Source organism: Euprymna scolopes, chromosome 9, assembly GCF_053919585.1.
Source record: "Euprymna scolopes isolate OS-2025 chromosome 9, ASM5391958v1, whole genome shotgun sequence".
In the NCBI taxonomy this organism is placed as follows: domain Eukaryota; kingdom Metazoa; phylum Mollusca; class Cephalopoda; order Sepiida; family Sepiolidae; genus Euprymna; species Euprymna scolopes.
Genome location: NC_136490.1, coordinates 141472719 through 141484350, shown reverse-complemented (window position 1 = coordinate 141484350; position 11632 = coordinate 141472719). Strand labels below are relative to the sequence as shown.

The following is an 11632-nucleotide window of genomic DNA, read 5'->3' as shown; positions in this document are numbered from 1 at the left end:
ATAATATTTAACCACATTTGTACATCTATTACAAATTTAGCTCGAAAACAGGCTAGTGGAAAATAGTTTCACATGCAAACAGTTCTCGGAAAAAAAACTTTGTCCATGGGATTTGCTAGACGAGTGCTTGTTGTGGAAGTTTTTCACCGGGTCGCGGATTAGATTGAAGCTCAGACGAGCATTTGCTGTGAAAATAACGATAGAGCTGGGACAGAATCGCAATGTCTCTACTGGAATAATAGAAACAATCATTTTTTTACTCTTTCTTCGCCTGAAACAACACATGTTGCCACGTACGTAAGTGGCTACGATTTATGATCATTTCTAATAGAGAGTTGTGGGGAGTTGAGTATCGAGATGTCTGTTCGCATTACACTTCAACTTCTGCATGTCAATACAGTCAGAGAAGCAGGAAACAGAGAGGGAATTTCAAAGTCTATCAGTGAAGAAACTATTAGAGTAGAAGGCTTTCCGGCATATAAAGACTTAAACTGATTTTGTTGTTTGCCGGGTTGTAGCGTGACCGCCTCAGGGAGCGATGCAGCTGCCTATTGGGAGAAATTGGGACCCCCTAAACACTGAGTAAGGCCGGGTAATTATGCTGATATTGTCTGTTAAGCATTATTAGGGGTCCGGACAGCGGCGGATAACCTAGCTGAAAGGATGAATTTATTGCGTTTTTGTAAAACAGACATATATTTTATGGTTTAAGAAAAATGACAAGATATGTCATTTGAAAAGATATAACCAAATATAATTTCGTTCTTGGCTTGGCGAAGCGTCTGGCTTTTGAGTGCAAGGTCAAGCAGGTCAAACGGTTAACCCCTGTATGTGTGTAAATGAATTTGAGCTGTAATCCCAGGTTTTCAGACCGTGCAAGGAAATCAGGACTCCCCCGGAATAACGTGTTGAATTCTGATTGGTCTAGCAGGTTACCCCAACCAACCCTTTCCCCCAAGCTATAAGCAAATGCCCGGACCAGAAAAGAGCAGATTAAAGCCGAATCTCGAGATAAGAGCACTAACCCTAGACAGCCGCCACACCCCCTGTCTGTCCATCATCGCCATCGTGGAGAACGAAGAATAAGATTTCGGACTGTTTTCTAGTGTAAGCGAACTGAACAATTGGACTTATGTAAAACACCTGTAAATTTCGTGAATTAACTTGTAGTAAACTAGAAACCTTTCTGTTTATTTTCTTTTGACCTGCATGAGAAACTAATTAATTTTCAGCGGACGCCGGCATCGAGAACCGACGACGAGGCCTGCGACGCGGAAGAATCTTGTAAAGAGCTCCCGGGAGAGGACGATCACGACCGTTGCAGTTTCGACGGAGTCAGAGGCCACATCTGGTGCTGGAGGGATCTTACAGGTTAATCGGGAGTACTTATGTCGAGGGGGCACAAGTGCTATCAGTTCACCAGAATACATTCCATTAATGTTTCCAGTGAATGCTAAACTAAGGACTTTTTTTGCAGAGAAATGCTAACGTATTCCAACATAAAGCGTCTGGTATTTCCAAATGGTTACACAGCTGGTAATTACCAAGCTCAACATTGATGAACTTATGGGAACCAGTGTGTCAACGTGATCACGCCTATTTCTTACTAAATACTAATCTTTTTCCGTAAACTACGAGGTTCGTTCAAAAGTAAGGCTTTCTATATTTTAACTAAAACACTAAAATGTTTAAGAGCTATAAACAGGGGAGTGGTATCATTAAATCAACCTTTTGTGCTCCACCATTTATTTTTCTACGCAGTCACCACTGTGCACTTTTATCAGAGTTTTTTCATGCCTCTGTAATAAAAGTCCGGAGTGCTTTGTCACCCACGCCTCTATTGCCACTTTGAAATCGACGAACACATCTCCTGGCTATGCTGACATCGACTGCGTTGGCTTTGTAAACGTTTAACATGCGCTGGCGAATGTTGATAAGTTCAATTTTTCTGCATAAAGGAATTCAATGGCACACCTCTGCTTCTGACGCACGTCCATGACAGGGGCTGATTTCTTAAAGTCTCACACCGTCAATATCTGCAACAGAGAAATGAAACATTTCAGGTCATGAATGCATAAGTTAAGTCATCATAACAATGCAATTTGCAATTTCCTCTAACTCATTCGAGCGGAAAAATTATATAAAAAGCATTGCTTTCGGAACGTCCCTCGTAGAATATCGGCTTTGAAGGAAGGCATCTAGTAGTTTGTGTCATGCGTTTGTTATTATACTAAAGTTTAGTTTACTAACGTATGTTTTCTTAAAGCCTTTCTCTCTATACATTTTAATCACGCAAAAATATATTGTAAAATAATATGTCTTGGTTTTGGGATTGAGTTATATTTGAAAAAGAAAATAACTGTTTCAATTCTTCTGTAATTGGCTTTAATTTTTAATTAACTCACAAAGTGATATATTGCTTAATAAGTTTTCGTCTTTAACTCTTTTGTTGTGTGACCCCTGCTCTTGTTTTCAATTGTTTCTATCACTCTTGCTTCCGTGAATCATCCTATTACCCCCTCTCTCTTTCTTCCTTGTTTATTAAAAAAGAAAAAAAAATAACCCATTATAAACAAAAAGAGAATAAGTCCACATCTAGTAAAAATATTTAACCCACAACCGAATGGGAGGGGGGAAGAAATAGGAAGATAGGAACAGAAAGTGACTAATTTCGTATTTTCTTTATTTATTTCTTATATTCAACTGGCTTTGCAAACTCACATTTTCCTAATTTAAACAATATAATTTGAATGGATGGCCCGGCAGGTCGACTTTTTCTAATTCTTCACTAAAAACGCTTAAGGTGTCAGTGTTAGTACCATATTTTTTTTTTAATTTAAAAATTTTTTTTTTTTTTTTTTTTTTTTACTTGGGAGTCACCACTTATCAAAGCCCGAAGGCCACCCCAAGATAATAGTTTATGAATGTCAGGTGGTTAATAGTGTAAATTGGATAGAATTTGATTATTTATTGGAACGGCTTAACAAGAACTTGTTTACATTGGATTTGAAGGCTACCATGTGGTATTAAAGTGGGAAGCAAGCCAGCGAAACAGTGTTTTACAGGCAGGAAGTTTTGGGAAGGAAGCTTTGTTCATGAAGCCTGCGTTTATATTTAGGCACAAATAGAGAGTAGATGGGGAGTCATATATAGCGGTGTAGCTAGTCGAATGTATTCTGAAATGAAGATAAGATGTTGAAGCGGAAGCCACTTCTAGACGGAAACCGCCGTGGCAAAGTAATGTTAAGCAATAATGTTTTATGCATGTTCCTCCTTATTTAACATAGCCCTCTTAGTTTCATATCGCCATCCATCTCAAAGTTGATTACGGATTTGTTACACATGTTCAGACGGGCATATTAGCTGTTTTTGGTAACGATTAAAGTCAAGTGGTATCAGGTGTAAAAAGATCCGATTCAACCTCTGATACACCCACTTCACAAAAAGTAAAACGAGTTCTGAAGTCAACACTCATCAATTCACGTCCCAAGAAAAGATACGAGAAACTCAAGTTTACGAAGTGTAAAAAAACTTCATCTGATTACTTATAGTATTTGAGAGAAGATGAAATATCTGCACTTGTATCGTAATACACAGCGAAAGCGACGTATCTTCAAGTTATGTAGGCATTCTTTTCGCTATTTGATACTAATATTTACAACCACTTAAAATGTTTTAGTGTTGCTGTTATCTTTTACGTATACACTATAATTCACAGGCAACGTGAATTGGAACAAATACATTAAATACATTGCCAAGCCAACTGCAAAGAATGTGGGCTCCCTCTGCTATGCTAGAGAATTACTCACACCAGAGAGCACCCTATATCTTGACAAAGCCACAATTCGTCCATACATTGACTATTGTTGCCACATCTGGGCTACTCTCTCACTCTTAGACAGCGTCCAAAAAAAGAGTCTCTATTGATAAGTACCGCACTATCGACCAAGCTCCAACCCCTAACCTATCGCCGCAATGTTGCATCATATACCTGTTTTACAAGTTTTATTATCCAACTTACGTATGTGATTACGGTTTGTACAGACACACACGTATGTAAATTAAATTATAATGTTAAACAAGAAATTCGCTTTTTCTCTAAATGTTCACGGTTACATTAAGATTAGGAAGTGGTTGAATCAATATAGAGTGAGAGATAGCGTTAAAATACATTGATAATTAAAATAGAGATAGGTGACTTGTTCAGTTAAATATATATTACGGCTGACTAAAACAATTAAAAGCAAGTTTTTAAATATAACGCACCCCCAGAAGTAAGGTATACCTTGACATCTATTATATGTCATTAAAGCATACCGTATAAAAACCTTGCAGAAAAAAACGTTAATGAACTCATATTTAATAGAAGATATTAGGTTGGTGCAAAAATAATGTATTTTTTTTTTACGAACACATTATTTTTGCACCAACTTAATCAGAAGGGTGGCCCATTTTGGATTTTGAATATTTTTTTTTAAAGAAAAATTCTGTTTTTAAATTTTTTAGATTCTATGCGGTCCTGTTGTTTTAACAGTGTCGGCGAACACGGCTCTCTAGATTGTAGAGCCATAGTAATCACGGGAAGACAAGTAAAGACGGTAGATTCCCGTTGCTTTCCGTCTTGATTCGGGGACATATCTCCCCCCCTCATGAGTTCAATGCGCCCCCCAGATTCCAACCTGGAAATTTCTTCGATTCGGCCCGGTACATACAGCGCCTCGCCTTCCCAAATGGTCACCCATCTGGTATTGCTTAACTTCGGTGATCTGGCGAGAACCTGTGTGTCAACGTGATTGTAAATACTGTTTTAAACCGTTAGGTTTAATTTTTAACGGAAATTATTTAAAACGAATCGCAAGACAAAAGGTGTTCACAAAAATCATTTTTTCTTTTCCTTTTTTCTATTTTTTTTTTTTTTTTTACGTTTCGCTCAGGAAGGTTGAATTCTCAGTGTGAGCGACCGAAAAATACAATTGCGACTTATTTAGAACCTCTATCCAGTGATGGCTGATAGAACGAGAACATGCTACCCTCGTGAAGTAAATAAAGGATTGCGTTCGAAATTCTGCCCTAATTTCCGAGTTCGACAAAAGTATTCCAGAGTTCAACAAGATACACCTGAAGAAGGTGTGAGGTTACATCGACCGAAACGTTGTGAAAATGACACTCAAGATGAGAACAGTAATCCAAAGATTCCAAATAATACGAATAATCAATCCTCATCTGAAAATTTTAGAAATGTAATTCTTCTTTTCTGTACATTCGTGCCATAAACTCATACGTATAAATTTTAATGAGTCTTTTCCTAAAATTTAGCTTTTAATTTGAATTATTCAGATAACTATTCTCATCGTGGTTGTTAACATTCAACCTTCTTCATATGTAGTTTCTCGAACTTGTGAATCTTTGTTGAACGCAGGAATCTATATGGAATTTAGAACCCTTCATTACATGCGATAGTGGTATTTATTTGCTTCACCACGAAAGCAAAATGTGACACAAGGTCGTTTTTTACGTGGCGAAAAACCAACTCCCCCAGAAAAAAGGCACTTTAGAAGTAGGCAAAAATAAAAATTGCATTAGTATAGAAGGGCTTCTTTTCCATTGACCAAGGACAGATTAAGTTAAGTGTAGCATCAGAACAGATACTGCACTGTGATATTACATGCGGTATTAAATCAGAATACTTTTTGGAGTTCTTAACACTGCTACTCGGTTATGGCTGACTGAACGAGAAAAATCTACCCCAGTAGAATAAATAAAGTATTCAGTTTAAAATTACGTATTGATTACCGGATTCAACATAAGTATTTACAAGTTCGAAAAGATGTATTTGAAAAAGGTTACAAGTTATGATGTCCGAAACGTTGTGAAAATGACGAAGATGAAGATGATAGTCCGATTAATAGAAACAATACAAAGTATCAATACTCATCTAAAAAAATAGGCAAAAATAATATTACTTTTACATTGTTTTGAAGCTACTTACACTTTTCGCAGAAAAGTCCATAACTTCCCGGCTTACACCTGCACCGGTTTGGGTAAATACAAACGCCGCCATTTTGGCAACCCGGGGAACAAATCGCTGCAAGAGAAAAGCAAATGAGTCCCTGAGAATATGCATTATAAAAAACTGATGTGGATGGATTTTATAGTTTTTGTGTCAACATGATAATTATTAGAAAGCATATAGGTAATCAATGGTTAAAGTATCTTCTAGCTTGATTACTCTCCATATATTTTTTTCTCAACTTGCTTTCATTAATTTTGATTTTTTCGCCCACCTCGGATTTCGCTTTGACTATCTTTTCTTTGCTTATCACTCCATCCATGTCTCTTTTTCTCATCTTCCTCAGTACCCGCTCCCTACACACACACACACACACACACACACACACACACACACACACACACACACACACACACACACAGTTAGTTAGTTATTATTCCAAACCAGAATATTTATTTATTTACACTTATATTAGTGTGTTCAAATGTAAGTGCAGTACATCTTACATGTGTTCACCAAACAACTCATCAGAGACAGATATGTGCCCCTCGGAAAAAATAGTTGGAGATCTGTTTTTTTTTTTTCTTAGAGAATAAAAAAAGAATATAGTGAAAGAAAAACGGATATGGTTAAAGAATTAAATATGTTCTGAATATATATATGGAATTCATGTATGAGCGTGACACTTGTGACGTAAAGAAAATAGGGTTTGTTTTTATATAAGAAAAACATTTCTATGAAAGTATATTAAAATGAAAAAAGAATATAGATAGATTTCTATGAGTCGTTCTGTTTATTATAATTGATTATTTTCTTTTTTCATTTCAATATAATTTCATAGAAATGTTTCTGTTATGTCAAAAAAAACTATTTTCTTTACGTCACAAGTGTCACGCTCATACATGAATTCCATAGCTAATATAACATACTGACCCAACGGGTCACGGGTAGTCTAGTATATATATATATATATATATATATATATATATATATATATATATATATATATATATCAGAATGTTCACATTCTGATATATTAGAGTTAAGTGTCAGGATTATATAATTATTTCCACAGCAAAAAATCGCTGCAACTCACAATAGCTATGACAGCCAACCAACCGGAAATCCAAGACTCGAGTTTCGCCATCATTTGAGCTCATCATTTAGGCATATCTGAACCCTGGATTCGAAACTCGAGCCTGCTGCATGCGTGGCGAGTACTCTGCCACATGAGCAAACACGCCACACACAAGAACGTCTATTAATTAACACAGATCAAGCAAACCGATGCAAACTTCGACTATGGAACGGACCTACTTCGTCTCGAACAAGGAATGTGGTCATCCAACCAAGCTATAACCCAAGCCGATGTGTCACAAGTAGAAATTTTATACTCGCTAGGACGATGCCATCCAATATGCTACCCTAGCGAGCAATTAGTAATAGAATTTTCAGAATGTGAGAGATCATATAATTATTTCCACAACTAAAAATCGCCGCAGCTCACAAGAGGTATGACAGCCAATAAACCGGAAATTCAAGACTCGAGTTTCGCCCTCATTTGGGCTCATCAATTAAACATCTCCGAACTCTATTATTAATTGCTCGTTAGGTTGTTAATTGCTCGCTAGATTAGTATGTTGGATGGCATCGTCCTAGCGAGTATAAAATTTCTACTTGTGCGACATCGGTTTGTCTTCATAGCTCAGTAATTAACGGAAGAATAAAAGTAAATCGTAAGCTAAACATTTTGGTTTCGAATCTCGTTGGTGGCGCACGAATAATTTTTATTATTTTTTAACTTTTTAAATCATTACTATATGTTGGGTCCAGTATAGTGTGTGTGTGTGTGTGTGTGTGTGTGTGTGTGTGTGTGTGTGTGTGTGTGTGTGTGAGAGCTTTTTTAATAAGTTTTTAAAACTGTAAAAATACGTTTGGTGTTTGCAAATAAATGAAAGCAAAAACTTACGCCTGCGACAGTTTCTTCCGGCGTAACCAAGAGGACAGGAACAGACGTTTGCCGCAACACATTTGCCACCATGGTAACAACCACGCTCACATAATGCTAACAAAAAAAATAAAAATAAAATAAAATAAAAAAAATAATAATAACAACGATGACGGAACCTTTGTTATCACCAAAATAGTTGTAAAGAAATCAAGGAGGTTCGAAATACCAAAAAAAGAGAAATACTATCTATAACTCCGTTGAAAGGATACGGTGGATACTGGATACTTGGGGAGGCTTGTTTTAAACGGTTGCTACATGCGAAAAATCAATGCTATAAAGATTATTACTTAAAGGCGAAGAGCGTTGCAAGTCTGGAGTAACTTACAAACTAACTATATATATATATATATATATATATATATATATATATATATATATATATATATATATATAACGTTGACAGGGAACATGAGTGGAATAGCTACATTGAGAGCATTGCCAAGACTGCTGCGAAGAAGGTAGGCTCTTTCTACCGTGCTAGAAAGCTACTAATACCTGAAGGTATCTTGTACCTTTATAAAGCCACCATTCGCCCATGTATGGAGTGTAGTTGTCACATTTGGGCTGGTGCATCTGCTACTAGTCTCTCGCTCCTAGACAGGGTTCAAAACAGAGTCACCAACCTGATAGGTCCTGAACTGTCATCTAAGCTTCAGCCTCTGTCCCATCGACGAAATGTTGCATCCCTCTGCCTGTTCTATAAATATTTAAATGGTGAATGCTCTGACGAACTGCAAGCACTTGTACCCTCTCGACGTAAATATTCCTGACAAATCAGATTAGCAGCTAAATCCCACCCTTACACAGTAGAGATCCCTAGATGTAAGATAGCCTTCTACTCCAATAGTTTCTTCCCCAGAACTGCTAGACTTTGGAACACCCTTCCGGGTTCCTGCTTCCTCAACTATATTGACATGCAGGAGTTCAAGTGTAATGTGAACAGATATCTTGCTGCCCAACTACCTACGTAATACCCTGATAGTAGCCCCCTACATCAAAGTGGCAATATACCTTGTTTGGAGTGAAAATGTAACAAAAAAATTATAAAAAAATAAACGTTTGTTTAAACATATATTGATGGTTATTTGGATTATGAACATACGCTAAAAAGCTTCGTCGCAAACTTGAGAACAGAATTCTGCTCTTTATCACGACATTAGGCCATTATTTTAGCGGCCAGGAATGGCATATCAGTATCTATATTTATCTGGTCAACCAATCTCTTGGGAGATCGTTTTCTTGATATTTCTTAAGAAGTGACCGTAAGTAATTGACATTTTACTCTCACTTCAAACCCGTCGATCATTATGCAACTTATTAATTTAATAGTTTTTCGTAGAAAGGGTGTATACATTACTCACGTTGGCTACAATCTTTTCCCGTATAATTGGAACGACACTTGCACAAATTAGGCCCAACACACTGCCCACCGTTTTTGCAAGGTGCGTGACAGATAGCTGAAAAAAAAATATTGCATTCATTTGAAAAGGAAATATTTGACAAATAATTCAGAATGTAAAACACCGTGTGGATAAACCAGGCGACTTTCTGTTGTGCAGTATAAAAAACCAGTAAGCAAAATAAATATGAGATATGTGAAAAGAAGGTAAAAAGGGAATTAACGAAACTAAACATAATATATTTTACAAAATTACAAATATGAAACTAAACATAATATATTTTACAAAATTACAAATATGAAATTGGGCATTTGTGAATTGTTTATATGCATGTTGTTGCGTATATAAACATGACGATGCCGATGAAAGCAGATCTGTGCACACACGTATTTGAATCTACATTTTTATGTCCCATAAAAATGACCAGAATTCTAATTATCACGAAAACAAATACATGTTTACATTCCAGGTCGGGAGTTTATGAATTGCGCAATGCACTTCCCTTGACGAATTCATAATTAAAGGATAGTCTAACTCAACATCTAAATCTGACCCCCAAGATCGCCATGAACATGGAATATGTGCCTACATTAAAGATGGCTTTCCGTGTGATAGGGATATCTCCAGAGAAAACCCTAATTTACCTTATGTGCTTCCGGGTTGCACTTGCTTACACCACTGCATTTATATTTGCTCTCTATCGCCCCCACAATAGCGGAGTTACTATCTTTAAGAGCGTATCTGAAAAAAAATGACCACATCCTCTCTGCTCACCCTTCAGCTAACACCCAAATTTGTGGTGAGTTCAATGTCCAAAATATGGAATCGCTGACCCACTCTAACAAGACAGATGATGAGAGGAGGTTCTGTCATGATTTTGCCATTGCCTATGACTTCACCCAGATAGTTCACGAACCCACCATAGTGCCCGATACTTCTGGTCAGTATGCTAGCCTTCTAGACCTTTTTCTAACAACTTCCCCTGAGCTATGTTCAAGTTCCGTTCTGTCTCCTCTGGGATCTTCTGATCACTCGGTTGTATCAGTTAAGATAAAAACAAAATGCAATGTCTTCAGATGTACCTCTCCACTGTACTGTATATCGATACTCTACTGCTGACTGTGATAGCTTCCATACACTTATATCCGATCTACCCCCTGCATTCAATGTTTAAAAAGGATGTATTCTCCATAGTATAAGACCTGACTGAATGGCTAATTGTAGGCATAGACGGATTCATACCATCCAAAAAATTCCAACAAAAACCTAACAGCCAGCCATGGTTCTCCCCAGAATGTGCTGCTGCCATCGCGCACAGAAATCACTTTTTCCATAGCTACCAACGTAATAGATGCACTGAGACTAAAGCTGCCTTCAGGACTGCCAGCAACCACTGCAAAATGTAATAAAAAATGCAAGAGAGCTTTATGCTCAGTCCGTTAAATCCAAAGTAGCTGAGCAGCGGCTTGGTTCCCACCAGTTTTGGCAAATAGCAAACAGGATCCTGAACAGAAGCATACGTTCTATCCCAACCATCATCAATGGACCTGGGGTCATCTCGTCAGGTCCAGATAAGGCCAAACTATTTGCCAAGAACTTTGCAGCTAATTTTACCCTATGTGACGAAGGCCATTAACTACCTGTATTTCCTCCTATAATGGACAAAACGCTCTTCAACATACAAATATCTGTACGTGAGGTCGCCAAGCTAATCAAGAACCTTGATTCCAGTAAAGCAACTGGCCCTGACGGCATTCCAATCATTGTGCTGAAAAAGCTTCAACCAGAACTTGCCCCCATACATGCAAAACTCTTTTAGCGTTGCCTTAAACTAAAGTGCTTCCCAACACCCTGGAAAACCTCATCAGTATGCCCTGTATTTAAGAATTCAGGTGATAAGTCATCTCCCTCTCAGTACAGATCAATAGGTTTCCTGTGTGTCATGAGTAAGCTGCTGGAATCCATATTAAATAAAGTAGTCAATCACCTCAGCAGAAATAACCTTCTTAGTGACATGCAATATGGTTTCCGTTCTACCAGATCTACAGCAGATGTGCTAACTGTTATATCTCATAGGATTAGCGAATCTCTTGATAAAGGCTTCCTCTCTAAGGCAATTGCTCTTGACATATCAAAGGCCTTTGATAAGGTATGGCATAAGGGACTACTTCACAAGATTTCCAGCTACAGTATAACTGGAAATGTTTTCTC

At 37.4% G+C, this 11632-nt stretch overlaps 1 protein-coding gene across 3 annotated transcripts in view; it reads right to left on the bottom strand.

Moving 5' to 3' along the window:
* The window catches only part of LOC145284886 (uncharacterized), a 216488-nt gene that overhangs the window by 66486 nt on the left and 138370 nt on the right, over nucleotides 1-11632 (bottom strand). For all 3 annotated transcript variants that reach the window (XM_080133956.1, XM_080133955.1, XM_080133957.1), the window contains exons 9-11: nucleotides 9383-9478; nucleotides 7980-8075; nucleotides 5990-6085 (exon numbers count right to left, since the gene is read on the bottom strand). In XM_080133956.1, coding sequence (XP_079990082.1) covers nucleotides 5990-6085; nucleotides 7980-8075; nucleotides 9383-9478 — 288 coding nt within the window. The remainder of the gene's footprint in view (nucleotides 1-5989; nucleotides 6086-7979; nucleotides 8076-9382; nucleotides 9479-11632) is intronic.